The 27,685-nt window shown below is 36.6% G+C and overlaps 3 protein-coding genes across 6 annotated transcripts; 1 reads left to right on the top strand and 2 right to left on the bottom strand.

Annotated features, from left to right (window-relative positions):
* Nucleotides 1-9,867: 9,867 nt before the first annotated feature.
* LOC122310875 (mitochondrial carrier protein MTM1-like) lies at nucleotides 9,868-16,225 on the top strand. Of its 2 annotated transcripts, XM_043125103.1 has the most exons (10): nucleotides 9,872-10,368; nucleotides 12,784-12,858; nucleotides 13,006-13,128; nucleotides 13,571-13,630; nucleotides 13,756-13,926; nucleotides 14,147-14,246; nucleotides 14,500-14,591; nucleotides 14,684-14,833; nucleotides 15,461-15,519; nucleotides 15,692-16,225. In XM_043125103.1, exons 1-10 carry the CDS (start codon nucleotides 10,138-10,140, stop codon nucleotides 15,822-15,824), a joined length of 1,194 nt encoding a protein of 397 aa, XP_042981037.1. In that variant the 5' UTR covers nucleotides 9,872-10,137; the 3' UTR covers nucleotides 15,825-16,225. The 2 variants fall into 2 exon arrangements, with proteins under 2 accessions (XP_042981047.1, XP_042981037.1); XM_043125113.1 differs by lacking the exon at nucleotides 15,692-16,225 and having other exon boundaries at nucleotides 9,868-10,368; nucleotides 15,440-15,491.
* Nucleotides 16,226-16,476: 251 nt separating this feature from the next.
* Nucleotides 16,477-17,251, bottom strand: LOC122310887 (arabinogalactan protein 20-like). The gene is made up of 2 exons (XM_043125126.1): nucleotides 16,921-17,251; nucleotides 16,477-16,768 (listed from the first exon to the last, which is right to left on the bottom strand). Exons 1-2 carry the CDS (start codon nucleotides 17,054-17,056, stop codon nucleotides 16,662-16,664), a joined length of 243 nt encoding a protein of 80 aa, XP_042981060.1. The 5' UTR covers nucleotides 17,057-17,251; the 3' UTR covers nucleotides 16,477-16,661.
* A 1,431-nt stretch (nucleotides 17,252-18,682) lies between these two features.
* Nucleotides 18,683-26,772, bottom strand: LOC122310895 (tubulin gamma-1 chain). 3 transcript variants are annotated; one of them, XM_043125153.1, is made up of 12 exons: nucleotides 26,338-26,772; nucleotides 24,153-24,353; nucleotides 23,429-23,540; nucleotides 22,644-23,044; nucleotides 22,312-22,365; nucleotides 22,134-22,238; nucleotides 21,330-21,404; nucleotides 21,189-21,233; nucleotides 20,841-20,969; nucleotides 20,309-20,413; nucleotides 20,159-20,236; nucleotides 18,683-19,027 (listed from the first exon to the last, which is right to left on the bottom strand). In XM_043125153.1, the coding sequence occupies exons 1-11, from the start codon at nucleotides 26,464-26,466 to the stop codon at nucleotides 20,168-20,170; spliced, it is 1,425 nt and encodes a 474-aa protein (XP_042981087.1). In that variant the 5' UTR covers nucleotides 26,467-26,772; the 3' UTR covers nucleotides 18,683-19,027; nucleotides 20,159-20,167. The 3 variants fall into 3 exon arrangements, with proteins under 3 accessions (XP_042981087.1, XP_042981079.1, XP_042981071.1); XM_043125145.1 differs by having other exon boundaries at nucleotides 18,683-19,075; XM_043125137.1 differs by lacking the exon at nucleotides 18,683-19,027 and adding an exon at nucleotides 19,057-19,273 and having other exon boundaries at nucleotides 26,338-26,771.
* Between the last annotated feature and the right edge of the window lie 913 nt (nucleotides 26,773-27,685).

Genomic DNA, 27,685 nt, shown 5'->3' on the forward strand with positions numbered 1-27,685 from the left:
TGCCCGAACGGTGCCCGTGATAGGCTTCGTAGTTGGTATTTCGTTTATGAGATTGTTTGCTGCCGACTGTTTTTCACTTTGTTTGTATCAGATTATATATATTTGTATTTGTTATTTTATTTTCCCGTTTGCATATCCTCTTTTGCTTTTTGTTGCCATGAGCAAGTTGTGCTTGCCTTGCCTGCCTCTATCAAAAAGTACTATGTAAGAAATTGTGTGAAACGACAAGGAAGCTGTTGTCCACCTAAGGGGGCAGTGAGCTTTGTAGGGGTGTCGCTGAGTGCCAAGGGTTGTGTGAGCTGTTTGGGTGAGGCTGGCAAGGTGTAGCCAGCCATGATCAGCTACAGTGTAGCAACCGAGTTGCATGGTTTCAATCTGGAGTTGCCTTGGTAAAGGATGGTGGTGGAGCTCTCATGGCATCCCATTTCCCGACCAGAGAGTTGGTTGGTGGTCGCTTGGGGCCTCACTAACTATAATTGTTCCATCAGATGCTCTTTCTCGCCACGATTAGTTGCCCACCATGCTAGTGTTGTTCTCCTCGACCAGTTACCCGTTGTGCATCATTGCCCCAACATGGGCAATGAACTGCTTGGTGAAATTGTTGCCCACCACAAGGTGTTTCACGTTGGTTCCATAGCTTAGCAAGGCATTGTATGTCGGTCACCACAACTTGGTAGCCATGGTAGCGTGAAACTTTGGTTGCCATTGTGTGAAAACTTCTCCATGAAACTGCTTGCTTGTTGCCCATTGGAAGTGTTGTGTTCTAGTTGTCTGCCTATGGGCGCGAGCCTTGTCGCATGCCAAGGGGCATTAGTCTTGTCTCCTGCCGAGGGGCGAATGTCTTGTTGCTCAGCAAGGAGCATGGGTCTTGTTGCTCAGCAAGGAGCGTGGGTCTGATTGCTCGCTGAGGGGTGCAAGTCTTGTTACCCGCCAAGGGGCGTGGGCCTTGTTGTTTGCTGAGGGGCCTTGGTCTTGTTGCTTGTCATCGGCTCTAAGAGAGCCTGCAACGTGTCTTCAACATTCACAAAATCGTCTACTCAATCCATGAACTTTCTTAAGATGGATGGAGCTCTCCTGGCTAACTTCGTCATAAACTGGCTTTGGGGCCAGATGCCCCCTAGAAGGGCGGCCAAGGCGATCATCTCATCTTGGTCATCCATAGTGAGCCTTTCTTTGTTGAGTCGTGTCAAATAGGCTTTCAAGTTTTCTCTCTCTTTTTGTTTTATGGTTAGCAGATAGGTGGTTGGTCTACGATGCCTTCTACTTATCATAAATTGTGTAAGGAAATGCTTTGCCAGCTCCTCAAAACTTCTAATAGATCCAAGACGTAGAGTACCAAACCAGCCCTGCGCTATGCCTTTCAACATTAGTGGGAAAGCACGACCAACCACTTCCCTAGGAAAGCCGTGAAAGGTCATATGTGTTTTGAAATTTTCAAAGTGAGCAACGGGATCCTTAGATCCGTCGTACAAGTCGATCTGCAGCACTTTGAATTTGGACAGGTACCACCATGACTTCCTCAATGTAAGGAAAATTTGTATGAGTAAGCAGTTGCTCCACTGGAGAGGAACCACCCATCCTCTTCGCTATCTCCTCGCACTTGTCAATCAGACTGCGCAGTTTGTCATGCAATCTTTTCTTTTCTATCTCTTCATTGTTTACACCTTCTGTACTATGCGCATCTCCTTCAACTTGCCTGTTTTGGATAGAAGGGGGGGCGTCTTTCTGCCGTTTCAGTTCTTCATTCTCTTTTTGCAGTTGCACAACAACTGCCATTGCGTGCTTCAGTTTTTCCTCATCTTCTGCCAACCTCGTCTTTACATCTGCCATGCTTACTTCTGGATCACGGTTTGCGTGTGATCGTGTAATGGTTGGCATATGAAAATCACATTGAAGTCTGTTAAAATCCCACAAGCGGCGTAATTGTCAAGGACATATTTCACCACCAACCACACGGTTAACCCGCAAAGAACAAATGTGCGGCACTAGTTGTCCTGGGAAAACTCCGATGCCAAAGTTAAAAATATAATATGAGAGTAAGAGTATGTAGAAGATGAAGTAAATCAAATCAAGTATTTGTTGCCTCATATAGGCTATTTATAGAGGTTATTTCCTTGGAGTGATAAGAGTCTAATTAGCCTTGTGAACCCTTTTCCTTCTAGGAGTAAGAGCTATCTCCTCATATGAATCTGAGTCAACTCTCTCTTATGAGTCTAAATACCTTCTTGACTTTATCTCTTATCTAAAACTGTGGACAGTAGGCTTAATTACTAGATGGTATAAATATCCCTTCCAGTTTGGTTCAATTTTAAGCTCATTGGAAAATTGAACTAAAATAATCGGTTTTGTGATAGTAAAATTCAAAATCAATTGGTTCATCAACAAAACTAAATATATCAGTCTTTCGGTTTATTTCGGGCCATATAAGGTACATTTACGAGTAACAAACCTATTTTTCTTCTTTATTTTGTTTTTTCATTCCCCCCCCCCCCCCCCCCCCCCCTCCTCCTTCCCTTTTTAACATTATATAACTTAAGTTCCTTAATCTGATTATGTATAATAATGTTCATGTCATGATACTATCCAAGATATTAAATTATTAATGTATTAAGGAGAATATAGTGGAAGTTGAGTTATATAATTTATTAATTTGTATGAATGTATCCTCCAATTAATAAGCGTTATGTAAGCATAAATAATAATGCATTAATAATTTAACATTAATATTTATGCATAAGAGTAAGTTATATAATAAATAATATAATTGTTATCTTATTGTTGGGGGTAGAAATATGCGGCCAGTCCAACCCATGCGCATAGAAGCCTATTAGGAAAGAGTAGCAACAAAGAAATAGAGAGGATATATCATGACTAAGGGCTTATTTGGGAAAATCTATTCTTATCTCAAAAAGTTTTCATAATTTTATTTCTAAATATCACTAAAATACAAATACTTTTTAATTTTGAACCTTTAATTTTTTTATCTAATCATTAAAACTTTCTCAAACTTCCAAACAAAACATAAAAAATAATATTATTTTTTCAAATTTCAAATAAAAAATTATATTAAAAAAAGTATGTTAAAATAATATTTTAATTTTATAATAATTTTATTCAACTTCTTCTCTCTTCTTTTCTAAAATCTAATAAATCATCTTAATTTAAATAATTTCTCTATTATTCACATAATCTTCATATCAACTCTCTTACCAAACGAGTGCTAGGACAAACAAAAAGGTGTAAAGGCTAACGCCATTTTTATCACTGCAACTAATAACAAAGAAAGCTATGATTGATTGTAAAATCACTAAATATAGTAAATCTTGCCCTAAAAAAATCCATGCATACAGCTTTAATAACGAACCATGCAAATCTTGGTGTGTTTCACGATTTACATGCATTTTATTTGTTGTTTATTCATCAAATCCAAAACATTTCAAATTTGAATCAACCCAAATAGTTTGAAAAATATATTTCGGAATTGACTCCCACCAAATAATAATATCATCAGATTCCATGCAAACCTAGCCAATGCATGAGCTTCTCCATTAGCTTCATGTCCGCTATGATGAAGAGACCAAGTAAAAAACCTTTGGAGCAAGTTCTTAATTTATTGGACCAAACTACCCCCACAAACTTGTAGAATAGCCTTCTTTTTCCAATTCTTGGACTGCTAGCAAAGATCAAACTCCACCCTCAATTCTGCAATTCCTAGAGGTATGCACAGCTGCAAGCCCCTTAAGATAGCAATTAATTCAATCTTCATTGGATCGGCAATAGCAGCTTCTGATTTACTTACAGCAAACAACACCTTCCCTTCATGATCTCGTAGCACTGCTCCAACACCAAACTTACATTGATTACTAAAGAGAGCTCCATTTACATTGAGTTTTAACACATCTACAGGAGGAGGCTGCCAATTACACTTGTATCTTTGTTGAATTTTCATTGCCTCTATTGTAGCATTATGTTCCTGGTATAGAGTGAAAGCATGCTCAATGACTTGCTCAGTTGGCAATGTATTTCCTTCATATATTCTTTAATTTCTTCTATACCAAAGCCCCCATTCTAGAAGAAACAATTTTTCCAATTCTCCTACTATTTTTTTTTTTCTAATGACAAATAGAGCCATTTGTGTGAACTCAAACATGTTTGTTGCTTCTTTTATAGTAGGAAAAAACTACACCCAACAGTCATTGGCATGAGGACAATAGACAAGTGCATGATTTAAATCCTCATCTTCTGTTTGATACCATTGACAGTTAGCCTCATCTATTACTCGTCTAGACTTCAAGTTTTTAAAGGTGGGAAGGATTTTTTTTTACAAACTCTCCATGAAAACACCTTAACTCTTTAAGGAACATGCATTTTCCAAAGGTGCTTCCATAATAGTTTGTTGTCTTCAGCACTTGAACTTTCTGCCTCCTCTTTGTTTTGCTCCAAAGAATTGAAAAAAACATAAGCACTTTTTACCCTGTAAACTCCACTTTTCTCATACTTCCATATAAGTAAATCTGACACATTATCTAATGCTAATCTTATACTTAGAACCTCAGTTGCCTCTCTTGCTGGCAGCACACTTCTCACTTTCTCAATATCCCATCTTCTAGGATCCTCCTTCATAAGAGAAACCACTACCTGTAAATCAGCTGCAGTAGATCTAGCACCAGATTAACCAGCAGTTTATGGTTTGGAAGCCAATAATCAATCCATATATTGATAGACAGACCATTGCCAACTCGCTATCTACAGCCTTTTAATAAACTATGCTTGGTTTCCCATATGCCTCTCCACACATAAGAAGGATTACCACCCAATCTAGAGTCTATAAAACTAGATGTTGGAAAATATCTAGCTTTAAAAACCTTATGAAGAAGAGTGGAATCCTCATTCATTATCCTCCAACCCTACTTAGCTAAAAGAGCTTTATTGAAAGTTTGTATACACTTGAATCCCATACCTCCATCTGGTTTTGACTCACACAGCTTCTTCCAACTAACCCAACTTAACTTTTTCTCTTCTTTTCTTTGACCCCACCAAAAGCTATCCATCAATCCTTCTAGATCTGAACATAGTGACTTTGGCAATTTAAAACAACTTATTGTATAAGTAGGAATTGAAGGGGCCACAGTTTTCAAAAAAACTTTTTTCCCTCCTTGTGATAAAAGTTTTTCTTTCCAGCCTTATAATTTAGGCCAAACTCTATGTTTTAATGCTGAAAATTCTTGATATTTACCTCTTCCAACCATAGGTGGCAAACCTAAATATTTTCCAAATTGCTAAAAATGAGTGACACCCCAAAACTGCATGTTCTTCACATTTGAGCTGAGGGAACATTATGACCAAATACCATAGAAGTCTTCTCTCTATTTATCTTGTATCCTGAGACTTTCTTATAGATGTCAAGCCTATGTTGTAAGGTTAAACAAGATTGCCTAGTGGCTCTACAGAACATAACATTATCATCTGCAAATAAGAGATGAGTCAACTTAGGTGCCCCTCTACATACCCGAATCCCTTCAATCTGTTGACGCTCATTTGCCTTGCTGAGCAAAGATATAAGCCCCTTAGTACAAAGTAAAAAAAAAAAAAATATATATATATATAGGGAGAAATGGGATCTCCTTCTCTTAATCCACGAGTTGGAACAACTGGTCCCTTAGGCTCACCATTCACAAGAATTGAAAAAGAGATAGTTGTGACACAAAACATCACCAACTAAATCCACTTTGAGTTGAAATCCATATGCAACATCACATTTTCAAGGAACCTCCACTTGACTCTATTGTAAGCCTTACTCATATCCAACTTCAAAGACATAAAACCATCATTTTCCCTTCTCTTCTAAGAAAATGCACCATTTTATAGGCCACTAATACATTATTTGTAATTAATTTTCTTAGAACAAAAGCTGTTTGTGAAGGTAAAATAATAGCAGGTAAAATCAACTTGAGCCTATTAGCTAAAATCTTGGAAATCAACTTATCTATGAAATTACATGGGCTAATTGGCCTATAATTAGAAACTAACTCAGTGACATCAACTCCAACAACAGACCAAAATTTTGATAAAAAAAAATATGGGCCATACCATCTGGTTCAGGTGCTTTTATTGGATGCATCTCATCTAATGCTTTCTTCACCTCATCAGCTGTAAAAGCTGCATCAAGCTGTTCCAACATTGGAGTTGTAACTCTACCATTTAAATCATGCAGAAAACTCATACTGCCTAACTCCTCAGCAGCAGTGAAGAGAGTCTTAATATACTCAGTAATGAATCCATCTCTTGCCTCATCAGTTTGCCATCTTCCAGCTGAATCCTTTATCTCTTTTATCCAATTCTTCTTTTTCCTCTGAGTTGCTTTATGATGGAAGAAATGTGTATTCTTATCTCCCTGAACTAACCACAGAACCTTTGATCTTTGTTTCAACATGGTCTCACTTCTTTGCAACCATTGTCGAACCTCCCTTCGTGCCATTTGAATTTCCTGTCTATTAAGAGAAAGTGGATCAACCTGATGAGCTAATCAAAGATTCTCCTTTGCCTTTGTAGATTTCTATGCACATGTCAAAAGCTAGATCTATTCCACACAGAGAGCTTTTCACTGCAATGCTCAATCTTCCTCATGACAGTATTCAATTCTCTCTTTCCTTCAACTTCCTTCCATGCTCTATCAACTACTTGTTTACAGCTAGAAGCTTCCATCCACATTGCCTCAAACTAAAACAATTTCTTTCTTGGAACCTATTGCAACTTTAGGATGATAGGCATATGATAAGAGTAAGCAACTATACTATGAACTACAACTGCCATTGGATAGAAAGAATGCCATTTTAAATTAGAAAAGCACCTATCTAGCCTTTCACTAATAGTATGACCCTCTTTCCTTTTGTTACACCATGTAAATGGATTACCTCTAAAACCAAAATCATGTACTTGACATTCTTCAATGACGTCTCGAAAAGCCTTCATTTGCCTATCTAGTCTAGTTCTACCACCATTCTTTTCATTATTATTCATAATCTCATTAATAGAACATGTATTAGAAGGAACTTTAAGAGACCTCAACAAAGACCAAGATTCATTTCTCCTACTCACCTCTAGTTGACCATAGAACCCAGTTAGCCACCATGATTCACCATTTACACCTTCTTCAGTAACTTTAGCATGAATATGAGACTTTGAAAAACTTTGAGCTTCAACTCTAAATTGTTTCTTCCAATACAATGCATCCCACCACTTCTCCTTTCACAACTAACAGCTAAACAACCAAAAACTCCCAGCTTGCACTTTAGTCTTTCCATTACACGAGCATGTAACCTTGTTTCTTATAAAAGTAAAATATCAGGAACTTCTTTTCTGACCAACTCAGAAAGGATCTGAATTCCCAGTGGGTCCCAAGCCTATGGGAATTCCAGCTTATAAAACTCATTGACATCGGCAAGGCTGTTGCACAGCCACTGCTAATCCCAATTGCTTGTTACCCCTCCTATTCTGATGGTCCTTCTCAACATGATCAACATCATCATTAGAAGGAGTTAGAAACTTACATTTCTTGTTGTCAACAACATGTAGAATACCACCAGCAATCTCCTCCATAGTTCTCTTCCTCTTAAAATCCTCATCAAGAAGACCCCCTATCTCTTTTCTTCCAAGTACTTCTAGTGCACATCCTCTGCAAAAAATTAGATTTTTCTTGTATAGCTTCACCAATGTGATCTTCATTTCCATTAACAGGCTTAGCAATAGCCCCATCATTAACATCAAAAAGCCCAGCATCAGGCCCAATATGAGATGGTCCAACAGGCCCATGATTACCACATTTTTACACGTGTACCTCCACCTCTTCTTCAGTTACTATATTATCAATAATAGTCGTTACAGCATGAGTGACTTCCTGCTACCTATAATAGTCAGTACTTGATACTATGTTGAAATTGTCAAAGGTAACAGCTACAATTGTGCCTGAAATTAAACTATCCTCATTAGTAGGCATTGAAGAGAAACAAAGGTTACCATTCCTAATCTCAGCATGCTTGGCACCACCAACCGTTGCCATGTTCTACTCCTGCTCCACCCCAATGTTCTTTACAACTCTTGAACGTTGATCCTGAGATAGCTCCCACCTTTTCTTGAAATTTGACTCTATCCGTAGCCAAAAACCAAATTAAGGCGAAGATTGAGGTTCCAATTGACAGCTTGCACTTTCATGTATAATTCTACCGCATGTAAAACAAAAATGAGGAAGCTTCTCATACTATACTGGACTCCAAACCTCGGCACCCTGCACAGTGCAAGTGCTTCCTCTAGCAAGAAGTTTTTTCAAATCAATCATAATCTTAACTCTTAAACAACTTCCCCATCCAACATCATTAGTATCAGCATCCACCTCCAATACCTCACCTATAGAACCACCTAGCTTGCCTTCATAATCCTTATTCATACCAAACAAAGGAAGATTATAAAATTGCACCCAGAAAGGTGCAACATCAAACTTCAATGGATGAACTGGAGTAATTCGATCAAAAGGAATAATCACAAACAACTGACCATAAAAAAACCAAGGCCTTCCTCTTTCTATTCTTTCCTTATCTGCATGAGTCGCAAAACTCATCACAAACACATTCCTTCCAACCTCATTCAACACAGCAGGTTTACTAAGGTGTCATATTCTTGCCATAGTCAATTCTATAACATGCTTTCCCAACTGTCGATCACACCAAATTTTTCCAATTAAACTCAAGTCACCCTTGCTCTTCACCATAGAAACATTCACCTCCTCCAGCACAATAGAGGCATCTTCTTTTTCGCTCAACCGAAAATTACTCCACAAGTGTTGCAAACCTTCCATCGCAGGTGGAAGAAAAGATCACAGAAACTATAATAAGATTAGAACCCGCATGGACTCAACACCACATCTAAACTCTCACAAGACAGAATCCTAGAGAGAAACTAGAGAGGAGACTCAGAATTACATCATGTTTTAAGATGGAACGCACAAGAAATTAGTATGAAGTGAACGTACCACTCACCTTATTAATATGACAATTTTTTATTAGTAAGAGATCAACCATGGTTTCATAGATGATCTTAATCAATTTCATCTTTACATTCAAATACTATTTAATTACAAATAATTTTCAATTTCAAATTTTTAAAATTTTAACTTTTTTATCTAATCATTACAATTTTTCTAAAATTTTAAATAAAATACAAAATATAATTCAATTTTCTCAAATCACAAAATAAAAATAATATTTAAAGATTATTTTAATTTTATAATATTTTTATGAAATATTTTCTCATATTTTTTAAAATCTCATAAAATAACTTAACTTAAATTATTTTATTATTATTTACAAACTACCTCATTTAATATATTTCACCTTAAACTTTATGAGAAATGATGTATAAAATTAGTACACGATTATGCATTTCACGTTAACCTATCATTTATAAGAAAAGATATTAGTAATAAAAAAGATATTTATAATTATAAATTATGTAATCGTGAGGAAAGATATTTATAATTATAAATTATATAACTGTTACGTAATTATTTTTAAAATAAATATTAAAATAAGAAATTTATATAAAAAATTAATTTTTTAATAAATAATTAATATTTTTTTAAATGTTTAAGCAATTATTATTCAAAAAAAAATAACAGAAGAGAGAGAAGTGACACGACAGAGTTGACGCGAACGTTTTGTTCGCTCGACTGTGCAGTTGTACGCCACGAATGTCGAACTGCTCTAATGTGACACGTCAGGGCACACGCGAGTGTTTTGTTTGGCGAATGCGCAGTTGCACGCCACGAATCAATATCTGTCCCAACGACTCCTATTTTGCCACGCAATCCCGTGCAATGGGAAAATCCTGGAAAAAGCCCCGCCCGCGCCCCCCATCCTTACATTTATCTACTCTCTGACTCTTCCTCCTCCTATAACCGTCTCTCGCCTTTTCCTTTCCACGACTATCAAATCAGTCAGAGTTCTCTTCCTTGTTGCTCTCCAAATTTATTCCTTCCCCTCGCGACATCAAAGCTGACAGACAACGCAAATCAATCCCGAATTCATACAAATAAAACTAGTTCTCTGTGTGTGTGTGTGTTTTTCTTTTCTTTTTTTAGGAGGAATGGTGGCCTCAAAGCCGGGTGTGCCTTCGTGGATTAGTGCGGCAGCGGTAACAAAGCTTGATTTTGAAGGAAAGGAAAATATGCTCAAGGAGGCTGCTACTTCTTCTTCTTCTTCTTATTCTACAAGAGGACTTGCGGATGTGGATTTGGGCTTTGGAGAGAGAGCATTAGCTGCCGCCGGTGCCGCTGCCCTCTCCGCTGTCATCGTTAACCCTCTTGATGTCGCCAAGGTTTTCAATTTCTTTTAATACCCATTTTATTAATTTCTTTGTACTTCAAATGCTCACGTACTACTGTTTTTTTTTTTTTTCGAAAAAAGTTATTTCTTCCCTCAATTGGCAACGTATTGTTTGAGGCACCCATCCTAGATTCATTGTGGATGATAATTAGAGAAATTAACTGATTGGGTAGATTTGTGGGTTTTATTTGGACATCTAGTTCTTAGGGATGGAACCAACTTATGACGTAATTTCTTAGGCCGGTTCATCTGCAGTCCGGATCTGGTGTAAACCAGTCTTTAACACCACCCAATGGGAGGCTGAAACGTGAGCATTGTATTTCAAATAAACCGAATAACAGAGAATCATTTTTCTCGTTTGAAAAGAATGATACTCCGCGATGAATTACATAGCATAACATAACCCGCAACCTATAACATTACAGCAACCAGAAAAACCATCTGATCAACCACAAGCTTAAAATACAATTATGAAAGAAAAGAAAATGATAATTTTGGCAGCTGAACCCACTTTCTTGTGTATTGGTGTATATAAAGAATTCATCCGTGTAATTGGATTTTCACCTTGGAAAAAAAAAAAAAAAAAACCTTCTAAGGATATAAAGTAAAGCAGTTAAGAATGATATAATGTACCTGCTCAGCCTTGTCAGTTGTCAAGAAGCGATCCCCGTTATCAGATCATTGTTCTTCAACTTTGAACGGTGCTATATGCTCAGCTTTGCCTTGACTTTATTGTTTTTATCTATATCAGGTCTTTGTAGTTTCTGCTGTTGTATGAGATATGTGAACTTCTTTTTAACAAACAAGCCCTATTATTTGTGAATTTCACAAGAAAAGCTGATCCATGACCAACACTTTCAAGACTCAGAAAACCCATCTAAAAGATAAAATGTCTCTGATTTTCAACTATAAGCTAAACAATCACAAAAAATAAGCTTTGTAACAATTGCATGAAATAATTAGGAGCTTATCACTGAAACCGAAGAACTTATACATAGGGACGGATCGAAAAATCACAGGAGGTCAAATACGCACTGTTTTTCATCAAAAAGCCTTCAAAGAGAGCATAAAAGAGAGATGGAAAGAAGAATACGGCTGGAATTGCATCATATAGAGCTTCAGAGCGTGAGTGCATAATCAGATCTACAAGGACATGGAGGTCAATGAGATTGGGCAAAATAGCAGAGGAGAGAGAAAGAAAGAGAAGGTGAGGATACAAATGAAGGGTGGGGGTGGATCCATGGATAGCAGTTTATTGTGAGAGGGAATGGAGCGGCAGAGGGGCACGAGTACGATTGGGCAGCAAAACAACAAAATAGATTGGTTTGGGAGATAGAGAGAGTAACAGAATAATGAAAGAAAACTTCCTTTACATTTGTGTTAGTGTTTCTGTGGTAATCAGATGCCATGTGTGTATTTTCTTGATTCAAGAAAATTTTGACGTGATGGCATGTCCTTTTGGAAGGTGTAAAACCCTTCTTTATGCCAATGCCCAATTGAAGATGAACTCTTCTTAGGCATGTAGATGCATGTGGTGTCTATATCTGTATGTATTAATATTTATGTTAAACATAAACAGATAAGTCTTAAATTTATTTTCACAGCAAGTCGTTGCTTTACATCTATAAAATAATCTTAAAAAATAACTTCCCTTTTGAATTTAAATTTTCCAAAACTAAAACCCAACCACTAGACTAACTATTAACATTAATAAACCTTAAATAATAGCAATTGGAGATTTTTCCAGGCTATGTAGTGTTTGTTTTACATGTATGTACCTGATTGGGATTTGATATACGATACTTAAAGAACTTTGTGCCGCATATTAAGAAGCATAGAATCTATAGAACTCAAAACTTAATTTTTGATTTTGTCATGTATGTGTGTATTCATATAAGTTCTTTAAAATTGTTCTGATAGGTATGTGCTTTTAAAATAAAATGATCAAAACTTAAAAAGGAGTTGTCTGGTGTAAAACTATCAAGTTTGGGTATCTTTTTCTTATAAAAATAAAAATAAAAAAACAAAAAGAAAAAATGTTTGGGTATCTTTTCATATAGAATATCACTGCAATAACAATTATAAAAATATTTGGGGGGTGTAATAATAGTTTGAAATGTCTGTATTTTTTTTGTTCTTTTTAAGTTAAGGATTAGGATATTCATATCAAACCTTAATATAATGTTGCTTCTTCTGAAATATGATTTCATATGAGAGTTGCCAAAATCATATTCTGTCATGTCAAAACTGGTTTTGAATATAGTTTTCTCCCACATTTTCATATAACAATTTTTTTGTGTTTACAGTTTGTAGCCTATTTAAGCATTTAATTCCTTGATTTTCCTCTTCTCTGGTAATATATTCTTGGAATTACGTATTTTAAACACCTTAAAATCCTTAATTACAGACAAGGTTGCAAGCACAAGCTGCTGGAGTTCCTTATCAGGGGCTGTGCCACATGACATGTTTTGACACAAACACGGTGAGCATACAAACAGTCTATGATTCTTAACTACTAGCAGTTTGTAGGTTAGCCCACTTATGTAATAGTTTTGACTTATTTTTGGATTGTGTGTGGTTTCTTGAATACTTGAGCCATCTTTTATATTTTATGAACTGTTTCTTCTAGATGCTACCGGATTTGAGATGTTCATCATCTACACGTGCAATTCTTGGCTTTGAATCAGGATGCCCTCCAGAGTGTAGCCGGTATAAAGGAACTTTTGATGTTTTATACAAAGTCACACGTCAGGTTAGTGAACACATAGACTATGAGTATATTGTGAATTTTCCCCAATATATGTTTTAAAATATTTCTGATGCCTAACTGGCCTCTTCTGGCCTCCTTGTACCATGTAGAATGATATAAAGAGATAAGTTTGTATTTGATTGTCTTTCGAGTAGAAAATTCTGTACCACTACCCAAAAGAAAATTTAGTTTTTCCTGTCTAGTGGTGAAACGTTATTTAAAACAAGTTCATTAGAGTCGTGGATGACACCCTTACAATAAGGTTTATTATAACATAATGCTGTTAAGATATTCTGTCTTATAAAAACAAAAAAGATATTCTTTGTCTTGTAGATGCGCCTGTTTTGTACAGATTAAAAAAGTTATTTATTATTTATACTGTCCAGTTTCTATTTGGTGTGGAAATCACTTATCACTGGGGGCTTCAAGGAGTAAATTTGTGCAGGAAGGGTTTGCTGGGCTATGGAGAGGCACAAATGCAAGCTTGGCATTGGCTGTGCCAACAGTAAGTCTTCTTTAGCCAGGGGTTTTGCGTTTGTGGTTTCTTCTTTGTGCATTGCAGATTCATGCTATCTTTTGCCTCTTTCGCATGCTCTCTCACTTAAGTTTATATGTTTTACTGACAACCAGGTGGGCATCTACTTGCCTTGTTATGACATTTTCCGCAATATAATGGAAGATTTTACAACTCGAAATGCACCAACCTTGACTCCATATGTGCCATTAGTGGCAGGGTCAGTTGCACGCTCATTAGCTTGTGTTTCTTGTTACCCTATTGAACTGGCAAGGACCCGCATGCAGGTAAGCTGTGTAGTCTAATACTGGCTCTTTCTTCCCGTCCTAAGAGCTTTCTTTAAGTACGTGAAGAAAACATCTTTCTTATTGGGGAATATTAAAAAGGGAAAGAAAATACAAGGAACAAACCATTAGATTTAGTACTCTTTACCACGAATGGAGAGAATTAGTTTTTGAGGGAGAACTTTCTTGTCTATCTCATTCTGGTCTTTCCTTTATGATATAGGCTTTTAAAGAAACCCAAGCTGGCGTTAAGCCTGCTGGAGTTAGGAAGACACTGCTTGGGCTTATCAACCCTGTGAAAAGCACAAACCTACTTCAAAATTGTAAGTGTACTTCTGAAATGATGTGTCTAGAATTTTCTGAGTTCTATCTCCACTCTGAAGCTGAATTTATCCATCTAGATTTTGAAATGTGCCTCTGGAGCGATTTGGCTAGATTTTCTTGAGTTGTACGTCTTTTGTGGTGGTCTGGTAATCCTTTAATGAAAAAATGCGATGGATGCTCAAAAGTTTTATGTTCGTAGTTTATTCTTTGGCTTTTATTATCAGATATGTGAACTGTATTCTCTTTTAACAGTGCAAAACTATCGTATCTTGTGGACTGGCCTTGGAGCACAACTTGCTCGTGATATTCCTTTCTCTGCAATCTGCTGGTCTACCCTTGAGCCTGTGAGACATTATTTCTACGCTGGTATCTTATTATGTATTGCTTCTAGCACATATTTCCAACTTGGGCCATTTTCTCTTTCTGCTTTATGCAGATTCGGAGAAGATTGCTTGGAATGATGGGTGATAAAGCAAGTGCAAGCAGTGTGCTTGGGGCAAATTTTTGTGCTGGCTTTGTTGCAGGAAGCCTTGCAGCTGCTGCTACTTGTCCACTGGATGTAGCAAGAACCCGACGGCAGATAGAGGTGTTATCTCCAATTCAAGCCTCTGCAACAAGCATCTGCCTTTCCAGTCTTTTTTTACTTCTTTTTTTTTCCCTCATATGCTTTTTTCCTTCTCTGTTCTTTGACCACATAAACCCAACCATCACATGCAATTGCATTTTAAATTTGATGATGATTGAAGAACACCACAGAAAGTAAAAAGGGAAAAACAATTCAAGCCACGGGCAACGGCTTCTTGCTCTTACATAAATGAAATGTAACCAGTATGGTCTTGGCAGATAAAAAAAAAAAAATCGTGCAATTTATGGTCATGAGGTAAACATTTTTTCCCATGTAGGTTGCTTGAGATTATGTTCCTTTCATATCCCATATATTGAATAATAGTAGGGTTCAAGTAATGGCTTGTAATAAGGTTTTGCAAAGGTGTACCTTAGATTTCCATGCCTTCCCTAGGGATTGAGGATGAAGTTGCAAGCATTATCAGAATTAGATAGTAGTTGACCTCGTGACTGAGACCTGCAAAACTACTTTGCATGAATTTACAGTTAAATTTATTTAATTCAAATACATGGAATTTTCTTTTTCCTCTTTGATGTTCTTTTGTACTTGTTTTGGTTGTTGACGCAGTTTCCTTTCCTGAATTTTTAGAAGGACCCAGCAAAGGCATTAAGGATGACAACAACAAAAACATTGCTCGAAATTTGGAGGTATGTAGCACTCTGTTAGTAAATGATACAACTGCACGGTTCCACCCCATTGCATCCTGAAGTTCCCTTAGCATAAAGATGCTGTGCTTCCATTAAGAACATATTGTATAGTTCCTATGTCACTCATGATGTGGACTTATCAAAACAATACTAATTATATTGATCGGATCAGGGATGGTGGAATGAAGGGACTATTTACGGGAATCAGTCCCCGTGTTGGTCGTGCTGGACCCTCAGTCGGCATAGTTGTCTCCTTTTATGAAGTTGTCAAGTATGCCTTGCATCACAGGCTTGGAACTCAATAATCAGGGGAGCATACTTAAATGATCCGGGAGACACTCCTGGTTGTGGTCAGCCTACGAGATTATGCTTTCCGCTTTACAAATCTAACAGCAGTTTGCATACTGACGACTAGCTCAATTCTTGAAAGGATATATAATGTTCACCCAGGATCCTGCTACCAAGATTGGCGAAAGATGACAGGGTTTGAGAGCCAACAAATAATGCCTAGGCAACTATGATTCTTCTTTTTTCCCCATTTTTCCTATAGCCTGGAAATGCCAAGCTAGGATTGTCATTTTTTCGTTTATGCTTAAAAGTCTGCTTTCTGCAATCCAACAGAAAATTCTCTTCGTTTCATAACTTTTGCTTGGTATTAACGTTTCACATAAAGTTGCGGAGTATAAAATGTGAAGAGTTTACGAGATTTGCTACGCACCCAGAATATTCTTACTTCAGATGTGAATAATCACGAGTGACTCTTGAGTTCTAAATTTATAATGGCTTGAAGGTTCAACCCAATTGTGAGCTGCTATTTCATGCACACCTTTGATGCGAGAAAGTTCATATGCGAGCGGGGCCGACATGGATAATCACCAACGGGTACTGGATGCAGAGATTCTCTATAGTTTTTTCACCTAATTCTTGATTGAGATGTTAAGCGTGGAGCACCAAGAGTGAGCAGAGAAAGTAAATTCATTCAACAAATCGATAGAACCATTCATTCAATTTCCGAATACAAATGAACCCCACCAAAGAAAAAAACAATTCCTCCTCCCCCATGGTAAGAAATATGAACAATGCAATTACATTCCAAACCCTGGCCTCTGCTCTAACGCATCTAAAGTACTAAAATTGGAAAACTAGAAGAGGTTGTAGTAGGATGAGGCGTCGAGAGGGTGGATGAGGTATGTAAGCACCAGCGCCACCAACATAAGCAAATATGCAATCCCTTGGTCAATTGAGGTCCCTAAAATATCAACGTCGACAACAGGTAAAAGATTCCATCAAAATTAAGATTCCACAACCCAACAAAAATAAGATAAAGAAAAGAAAGGTAAAATGAAAACAATGCCCTATGTTTCAGATCTAACTAACAAAAGCAAAAGTTGTCAAGTTTACCATCGCTGGTAGGGGCAGGAGCAGGAGCCAGGGACTGGGCTTCTACCACCACAGCGGGGGAAACAATGGCGAACAATAGAGCAAAGATCGCCACCATTCCAATGACAGCCTTTGAAGAACAAGAAAAACCTGCCATTATTTTCTCTCCCTAGAAGAAAATGAACCCAGAAAAAAGAAAATCCCAGCACTCAAAAGCAAGAAACCCCAGAGAATTGAGAAAGAGAGACAGCGAGAATGGGTAATTAGAAGAGGGTGCAAAGAAGACGAAAGTTTTCCTTTTTATATAGATAGATGAGGGTAAAACGAAGGGGAAAGCCACCGGCTGGCTACTCTACCTGCCATACATATATATACATACATACATACCATGCATGCATAAGGAAATACCCCATTAGCTTAAAATAACAGTAGGTCAGTAACATTTATAAGGAAGTACACACATACATACTTATGGAATGACAACCTTTTTCAAAACTTTTTTAAAGTTTTTACTCTATTTTGAATTCAACATTTTCGGAGGCCACATGCACATGGTGGTTGGTTTTTATTTTATTTTACTTTGTTTTCTTCTGGCATTTGGGACAGACAGTCTGGACACCACTCTGAGGTTCTCCGCTAACGTTCGGCCGAGACATTCGGTTCCAAATGCAACGCAACTTCGGATTAAATGATTGAAGTGGGACCTCTATTTCAACGGATCTCAACGGCTAATATTCGAATCGATTTTATTCTTTCTACTTTTACTGTTAGTAAATACACCACTCAAAATATAACACTTTTAGAGTGATGTTCCAGATAATACAGTTAATTAATAAAACTTAAATATTAGAGACGGTTATTCTTTTTTTTTTTCTTTTCTTTTTATACATTGAGGAAGGGGGGTTTAACCAAGACCTCCACTTTGGAGACTTGGGTGCTATGCCATCATACCTTAGACCTTTGGCACAAGGTTATTCTATTCTTAATTATGTGAATAAAGCACAAAATTCATATAATTTGAATGTAATATTTGATTGGTAATATTTAAATTTATTTTTTTTTTAAATTAAATTATTTCATGTAAGTATTTTACTAATTGTACTATACACATGAGAATATTATAAATCTTTAGAGATATCAGTTGAAAAAAGAAAATATTAGAGATAAAAGGCGTTTACTATATAAATTATATGTGCAATGGTATACTTATCAAAAATCAATTGGACTGACTGTCTCTTGATTTTTGAGCCTGTGTCATTCTCAAGCTATGGTGAGAGGGCAACACTTAGGGATTGTACTAATTTCGTCTACAACGGGTTAAACTTTCGTAGCTGTAGGGCCTATCTTTCCTGTCCGTACCATTTACTTTCTACTTTTAGTTACATCTTCTACGCCAATTCATGCGAAAATTAAATACGCTGGAATTCAAAATTCAAATTCGAAAAAAGGAAAAAAGGAAAAGGTGGAAACAACAAAAACAAAGAGTGGTGGCATCTTAACATCTTGTTTTTTGTTTTTGTTTTTACAGGGCCTTCATTCTTCTGATGTAGCACAGTTGGTCCAATGACAACAACACAAACCCATGCTCTATAAGTTAGCTCTATAAACTAGCAATATAGACACCCTTTGGATAGTAAATTGAGATAAATGAATTAAGATAAAAATTAAAAATTAATTAAAATATTATTTTTTAATATTATTATTTTAAATTTTAAAAAAATTGAATTCTTTATTATAATTTTTGTGAAATTTTGAAAAAATTGCAATGATAAGAGACAATATGTAATGAAACACTTTTACCATCCAAACATGGCCATAATCACTGTTCTTGAGACATGACCACCACAAAGCCGCCATGCTTAAGATATTGTTATCCACATACGTTATGGCAGATTAATTACATTAGTGTTTCAATAATGTACTATAAATCCAATGATGTGCGCAAACCACACAACACACCATGACAAGCACATGCTGTGGTGAAGAAACAAGTTTTCTCGCCACATGGGCCGGTCGCATTACAATACTTTCTATATTCATTCCACCCAATGAAAATAAAAGCATCATCTACCCAAAGCCTAGAAGACTTCAGGACAGAAATCGGGTAATTTGGCATCAAGTGCATCACCTGGATTTCCAATTTCAGGGTCATCGAGATTCGACCAACATAATTAGTCTGCAAACTTAATAATAAAGTGAGATTCCGTAATTTCAGGTTTAAAAAGACATGTTGAATAATTGACAAAATGACACCCCAAAAACTCATAGCCTTACAAACAACCAAATGGCACACAAAGCGGGAAGAACTTTAATGTGCAAGAATTCAACTTAACAAAGTCATTCTTCACGTTCTTTTGGCAAACAGCTCTATAACCTGCATTAAGTAAAGCCAAAATCACCTTCCGACTGCAAGAAGAAAAGGCTATCTAGCTAAACTAGATTTAGCACTACAGGCAACCGTGGGGGCAAACAGAACGGTGCTGACACCACAGACTCCACACCTTGACAACGGAAGTTCAGAGAGGAGCGCTTCCAACAATCAAAATTTGTTCATACATCCTAGAGAAAGGGAGCCTCTCTCTCTCTCTCTCTCTCTCTCTCTCTCTCTCTCTCTCTCTCTCTCTCTCATACAAGTGAATAAACATGTTAGTCTAGGAAATGTTGTAGAGTTACCACCTTGAAGAATAAATGCTACCCAACATGTCTTCATATAATATAATGTAATGGACGACAATAAAACAATAAAAATAGGTACTCTTAACACAACAAAGACCTCACAAAACACAATTACAGAGTGTTACTTCGTCATTTAAAAACCTTATTGCATAGAATAAGGCGGAATCTGTTTTAAAGGCAAAAAGGTAATTATGATAATTATATCTGCAAGGCAACAAGGTCTGTTCCAGATTACTTGTTTCTATCAAATTATTGACAGTTTCCACTAGAAAGAGCATACTAATTGAATTGTTTGGATGGCTGACCATGTTGAATAGAGCTTCAATATTAAACAAAAAAAAATTGAATACACAATGGCAGGGTCCCAAAGAGCAAAATGCACCACCACTTAGAATGATCATGAAGAGATCTCCAATAAAGCTTATTTCAGTGGGAACTAGCAATTTCAAAAAATGCACCAGTGCATGGATGCTCTACCTAGGGATCAAACCATATATGGTTGTAGATTCAACAATGTGATTAAATGGTTTGAAAATGTACTGACAATAATGCAGAAATTTATTAAAAATTGTTAATATCTTACTTGATGTGTTCAAACAGGTAACTTTGGATCCACGGTTCCAGTGGCATTGCCTTCTCCTGTTAGAACATGGTCTGGGTCCTGCATGTATATAATACACTCATCAGAAAAACACAATCAACAAAATGAGGAGTTAAGCTAGCAGGCATCTACCTCCATTCCCCATTTGATGTAATCTGGGGACTCACAGGCCTTGTATTCGTCGACCAAACTCTCGATTATGTCTCTCGATTCGTCAAATTCTGAAAGGTCATTGTCCTGTACAGATTTTAAGAATATTTTCAAATAAGACCCTAACGTAATCCCGGAACTCATCAAAGCTTGCACGGCCTCAAAATGGAATCTAATTCATCATCAGTATCACTTACCAGGTATTACGGAAAAAAGTAAATGGCATATTGCTTGACTATCTCTAAAAGCAGTGCAATTTTTTTTAATAAACTCTGTCCAATCCTTCCAATTTGCAACCAATAGAACTTCTTTTTTCTTTTCTATAAGTAATAATTCATCCTTTATTAGTAAGTGCAAAAGGCGCAAGTCAGGTACACTGGATCTATACAAAAGAAACGCCTAACAAGAAGATAAAGATACAAGAGAATAATGTAAATTAAGAGTTTGCAATGTCCAGCACCAGACGAATTAGATCTGAAATGAGATTATTATACTTATAATGATGGCAACTTACAGCGAACATTGGGAATTTCCGGTAGTTGTCAAGAAATGCTTGCTTCTTTCTCAACTTCTCATATTGACTCAAGCACTTGCTGAAAAGGTGCCGGATACTAGTATGGCTAGCTAGCATAAGTCCGCTGACCTAACAAATGCAAAACACACCAGATTTATTGACCATTTTCTCAATTACTGTTCTTTCCCCCAAATAAAAAGCACATTACTTCATAAGAAAAACAGGGAAGCCCATGTCCATAACAGTTACACTAATAAAATTTCAAGTTTAAGAAATTGTATGATCCTGAAAAATCTTTGAAGGAGAAAACATTAACACAAGAAGGAAAAAAAAAAGGAGGAATCTTACCCTATGAGCAGTTTGAACATATGGAGACTTTCTGGACAGAGCAACCTAAGAAGAGAGAGAGAGAGAGAGAGAGAGAGAGGAATAAAGTTCAAAAGAATGGACTAAGGATCAGAAGCAATTGCTTTTACTCAGAAAAGAGACCTGAATGCTTGCAGGGCCCCACTCAATAAAGTTAACAAGCTTTCTTTCACGTATCCTTTGCAAACTCTCATGAACCTGATCAGAGAGAAGGTGAATAATTAGACCCAGTAGCAACAAAAAAATCCCCCAAAAAATTTCCATTAGAACCCTGATAGCTTAGCATTCATTTCCAAGATTACCGCCAACAATTTGAAAGAATAATAATCCCTTTAACAAGCAATGATTTTTAGATTGATCAAATGAGAAAGACATGACAAGTACATGCAGTTCTCTTTGCCTCCCCCCCCCCCCCCCCCTTCTCTCTCTCTCTCTCTCTCCTCCCTTAAAGCAGTATGTGTGTGTGCATATTTATATTCTCAGCCCCTAAAAAGTAGATGTAAAAAGGTTTTACAAGTAAAACTTTTTCGTGTTTAAAACCATGATTTTTTTTTTTTTCCTCTGAAATTAAATTGAAACATTGAAGAACAGAACTTTTTGGCATGAACGGGTAGGATCTAAATCTAACAATTAAACAAATGTTAAAATAGGAGAAAAAGCAGTAGGCTGCAGGATGTTCATGTAAGCGATCATGGGTGCATGAGAGTTTATTAGGAGCCCCATAAAAGTTAACTGCCCTTGTGGACACATTAAATATAATATCAATAATAAAAAATTAATTTTTTATCGCAATAGGTCTGAATGAAAAGAAGTTCCAAGTATATTCTGTCATAAAAACAAATGCCTAGCTTCCCCATACAAGTACAAGCATACAAATTTGCAGAAAATAATATAAAATCAAAGATTTTTAAGTTTCTGTTAACATACCTGAGTAGGGTCCACTTCCCCTTGTATGATATTCAATATTGATATATATTTGGCTTGACTGGCCTCTTTTGTCCGAGCATATGAGGAAACCATAATATTCTTAGTCTGTGAAAAAGATCTATATCAAAGGAATGCCAAAACCACATATGGATTAAAAACCATAAGCAAATATTCTTGCCTGCAGAAGTCTTCTCATAACATCAAGTACAGTGGTTTTACGAATCACACTAGCCTGCCAAGAAAAGATAGATTTGGATGAGACTTAGCTGAAATGATGTTCTAGAAGCATAACATGCCTGATTCAAAAGTTTGTAGCAATATGACATCAAATCAATCAAATCAAAAATAAAAAAAAAAAATAAAAGAGAGAACAACTAGATTTCTTGCTACCTCTATTTAATGCAGTCAAGTTTTTTCTTTTTTAAAATATTCTAAGTAATCATAACTTTTTATAGAAACGCTAATAACCCATAACAATGAACAAAAAACAAATGCATATCTAAAACTTACTTGGCGCTCCACAGTGAGTGGTGTATATCCTGTCATCAGAAAATGGCATCTTGGGGTTGGAATTAAGGAGGCAAGAAGGCCAACCAAGTCATTGTTCATGTAGCCTGGATATCGCAGAGTGGTTGTGCTGGCAGACATTACAGTGGAAACCAAAGAATTTGTTTCCGCAAAGGTGGGGTTTGATAGATGAAGACGTTCCACACAAATTCTATTCAATGCAGTGTTATCAAGGACAACAACACAATCAGCATTTAATGTTAGTCGCTTGAGCGTCAAAAGCGAGTTGTAGGGCTGGACTACCACATCACTTGTCTCCATCTGGTTAGGAAATACACTATATGTCTGAACCAGTTTTTTGCTGTAGCGGTCATTAAGGGTTTCCAACAGATATGAACCCATACCTACGTTATTTAAGGTGAGCATAATCAACAAGTGAACAGGCAGGGGAACACTTGCAGTCATGTAGATGTCATCATGCAAATACTAAAAACTGTGAAGTGAGCAAAAGATCCCCTGATATTGATGCAAAATTTTGAGCTAATGAGCATAATGATGCTCAAGGTTGTATGTATATGTTTTATTCACCTTTAAGATGATATCAGTAATCCGAATTTTGTTCAACCTCAGTAAAAACAAAAAGCAGTTAAGTTCATTCTCAAAATTTGAAATTATGAATTCGTTTTAATCTCCAATGAAACCAATGCCAATGTTAGATTTACTTTATCACTCAGTAATGCCATAAAAAGAATGTGCTATACAATGCAAAAGACAGAGAAGTAAAGAACCTGATCCTGTTCCTCCAGCAATAGAGTGGCATAAAACAAAACCCTCAAGACTATCACTACCATCCGCTTCTCTATCAATCATGTCCATTATATCCTCTTCAACACCCTTCCCCTGATCATAAATTAGAAACCATATGAACAATATGAAAACCAGACAATCACATGCAAGTGAAATCCGAAAATTTTTGAGCTTATAGAAGGAATTTCAGATAACATTGTTTCTTACAAACTGGTGCAAATCATTATTCTCCTATTGGTTGAAGCATGTGTGATTCAAAAGAAATTCTAACTATAAAACTCAATTTAGAAGTATGAACATGTGGAATAATAAATTCAACAAACAAAGAATTTTAGTGTAATAGAAATATTTGACTGGTCATCCATAGCCAAAACTCATAGATCTGTGTTGTTATTAGTCAGGATCTTCGTAAGATTACAAATATATTTCATCTTTGAATGCATTCCCTACTTTTGTCACTTTGACAACATCCAGAAAAGCAGATTGTCTTTCTTCAACACCACAAGAACATCACTCCATTGGCATGCAGCCATCTTAGTTCTGAATTTAAAGCATAAATGTTACATATTAAAAAATAAACTAATTAACATGCAGATATACCAACCATCAAAGAGTAAATCTTATGCACACAGAGCCCTCAAAGCATTGGCTTAGAATCGACAAAGACTGTCATAAAACCTACCATATGGAAACAAAGCAACAAACCTGATGATAACCACTGGCCCAATTATTTCCCGCACCTCCTCCATGATCTGAAACAAAGACGTTCTCGTGATTGTAAAGATTTCTATATTCACCATTTTGGATGCCGTTAATTACCCTGGGCTCCAGGTCAATCAGCAAAGCCCGTGGGACGTAGTGCTGATCATCAGCTTGGTAGAAAAAAACATCTTTCCTGTCACCTCCCTGCAGCATCTCAAAGTCAAATTACTAAAAATTATATGTCAATTATAAGAAAGAATAATACCTACTGACAAACCCAACAACAAATTCAGCATTACTTTGATGATAAAAGGTCAGAAGAAACATGGAAGCTCTGGATAAAAATTGCATCAATCATCACCCGAGTAAGCCAAATTACCTCAAATCTGAACCTAAAAGACATACTCCGCTTATTTTGAACAGGAGTCTAAATAAAACTCCTCTGATAATCCTCAATTTTAATTTGGAAACAACAGAGGCGATGTGCCCAAATAGACATTAACCCATGCAAGCAAGCAATCATCCCTAATCATGTTCCAAAATGAAAAACGTAAGAAAAATAAAGAAGAGAAAATCAAACTAAGCTTCTCTTTAATTACGAAACAAAACGGAATTACCATTCACCTAACCCTAACGGGCCTACTGCGCTTAATTAGGCCATTTTCAATTCCATTTGCTCAATAGTTTTTTAAGTGGGTCTCTCCTACACAATAAATACATACTCAGGGGCGGAACTAGATGCATGCTAGGGGGGGCGGTTTTTAAAAATGTAATATGGTATATAAATAAGTATAATTTTTCTTAAATTTTAAAATTTTTACTGAAATTAGCCCCCCCAATATTTAAGATTTCAAAATTTTTACTGAAATTATTTTTCAAATCTCAATTTTTACTCCTAACTTATCACATTATTTACACTCAAATATTTTGAGTTGCTTACCAATACATCTTAAAAATAAAAATACTCAAGTTGACAAGCCATCATTAGACTTTTCTCCTTTAGGCTTTAGCACATCTGCACGCCTGCACCTCTACGGACTACGTGATTTGACTCTCCTTTAGCACATTGCACCTGCAAGAGCCTCACGTCTGCAGCTCTGTTTGATTAGATTTTTTCAAACTTCAGTACAGCGCACACCACAGCCTACATACATTTCTCCTTCAGCATACAGCTGGTGTGGCTCATACGCAGAGGGACTTTTTTTTCATTAAGAAACTAAGGAAGTGCGATTTGAAGAGAGAAACAGAGGTAGACTGGTAGTGCGATTTCAAAGGAAAAGTGTGTACAGTATTGTGTGTGGGTTGTGGCTTTTATGGAGATGGAGAGATGAATCACTTGAGGACCTGAGGGTAGCTTTCAAAGATAAAAAAGAGTTGTTTTCAATAGCCCAGGTGAAGGTAAGCTCTTGGCCCTCTATGTACTACTAGCAAGTTTTTTATTTTTATTTTTTGACTTTTTTGTGTTGATGCTTTATGCAATGACGTTGCCGTTGTTGGTTTTGGTGGATTGCCTTTTTTTTATTTTTTTGTCATTTGGATTTGGTGAATTGCTTCCATTGGAACTTGGATATGTTATTGTCATTTGCTTCTAATTTTTTTGAAGGAGAAATCCTAAGTTGATATTTCATTTTCTTTTCTTTTTGTAATGGTCTCTAGCAAACTATGGAAATCTTTTTGTAATGATCTCTAGCAAACTATGAAAATCTTAAAGAAAATTATCTTATAAGATCATTTATAGACATGTATTTTTTGTATACAATTTTATGACGTATGATTATTGTTTTTTATATAGTCAGGTGCAAAAAATACATATTACTTATACTCACACATACCACATACTTTGTCAATCGCCCCCCAAATACTAAATCCTAGTTCCGCCCCTGTACATACTCATACACATAATCCCCGACTTAACACATTAATAGACAAATTATTCATAATTTGAGCGAGTACATTAAAACTTCAGTAATTATAAGTGCATTAAAAAAAATTAAAAAGCAGCGCTCAAATAAGCCGAACAAACCTACAAGAAAAAAGTTTGGGCTACTTTTTAAAATTCAATATATTTTCTTCCTGCACAAATTTCTCAGTAGCCAACAATTAAAATACGTTTGTTGGCGAATTCAGTAGCTATACGCATGCCCACAGATACAAACACGAGTGCAGGAGGGAGGAGGAAGGCAAGGACCTGAGTAGCGAAATCTTCGAGAATGCCCTCCTTACTAATCCCGTGCTCGAGGCAGAGCTGCTTCCAGAACTCCATGCCGATCTGGTTCCCGCATTGTCCGACTTGGAGCGTGATGATCTCCCTCGGCATTTCTTCTCTTCTTTCCTCTTCCTCTTCTCGGGGAAACTAAATAGCTAGGGTTCTGAACCGGAAAGGGAAAGGGAAAAGAAGAAGAGGAAGAACAAGATAGATGGGATCCCTCTGCTCTTCCTTCCCTCTTGCTGTGGCGCGGGGAGATTTTTGAAAAGGGAAAGGAAATGAGGGGGAAATTAGGAGGAAATATAGGTGAAAGTGAATGCCATTATCGGAGTCCGTTTCGAGCGGCACTGTAAACGCAGTAATCTGACCCCGACTGAATCGCCCTAGCGTGCGCGCAATGCGTAGGTTATGATGTGTTAAAAAATGTAAACATGTAATTTGCTGGGCATAGCTTGACCGTGAAAAAACACTCGGGTAAATAATATTTAATTAAATTCGTTTCAATTCGGTTAACTCTCGTTAAGATATCTTCTCAAAAAAAAACCCTCGTTAGATATGTTATTTTAATTTTTTCTAATTTGATTTGTTATCTCGATTTGATTAGAATTCGTGAAAATATAGTTGAATATATATATACACTTCTGTACATATTAAATCTAATAATATAAGTGTATATGAGTGTAGTGATTTTTATAATTAAATATATAGTTTGTAAACCCTTAGTTAATTAAGTACTTCAGTTATTTATATAGCCAAGAATTTGATGATTTGATGGAATACGGTCTCGTTCTCCAAATGGTTTCGAAACCTCCTTCTCCCAATGTATAAAAAAAAAATTATAATTTATATAATAGTTAGTGTGTAGGACTGGTAGTTTTGTTATAGGGAAACACTTAAGGCCAAATGAGTGTGAAAGAAATTTTCACACCAGTCAATAGAAAACATCCATGTAGGCTATTTTTGAGGAACTAAAATGCACCTGTATGCAGAAGACACTCTCCCTCTCCTTCTCTCTCTCCCTCTCCCTCCCCTATCTGTGTATCCCATCTCACTCTAGCCCTCTCATTTCTCTCCCTCTCCAGTTCCCATCTACACTCCTTCACGCAGACGGAAGCCCTATCTGCACTCCTCCACACCTGAACTTGACACCAATGCCGACGAAAGCCCCAAAACATCTTGGGTCTAAATCGATACCCGTATCTCATTCATTCTCTCTCTCTACCCAACGTGTGCAAACGCCCTATGTTAGTTATTCTGTTATTGGATATGGAAATCTATGATCAGGGCTAATGTCCCAAGCAAGAAAAGAATCTTTCCTTTGCAAAGATTA

This window comes from Carya illinoinensis, chromosome 1, assembly GCF_018687715.1.
Source record: "Carya illinoinensis cultivar Pawnee chromosome 1, C.illinoinensisPawnee_v1, whole genome shotgun sequence".
Classification (NCBI taxonomy): Eukaryota; Viridiplantae; Streptophyta; class Magnoliopsida; order Fagales; family Juglandaceae; genus Carya; species Carya illinoinensis.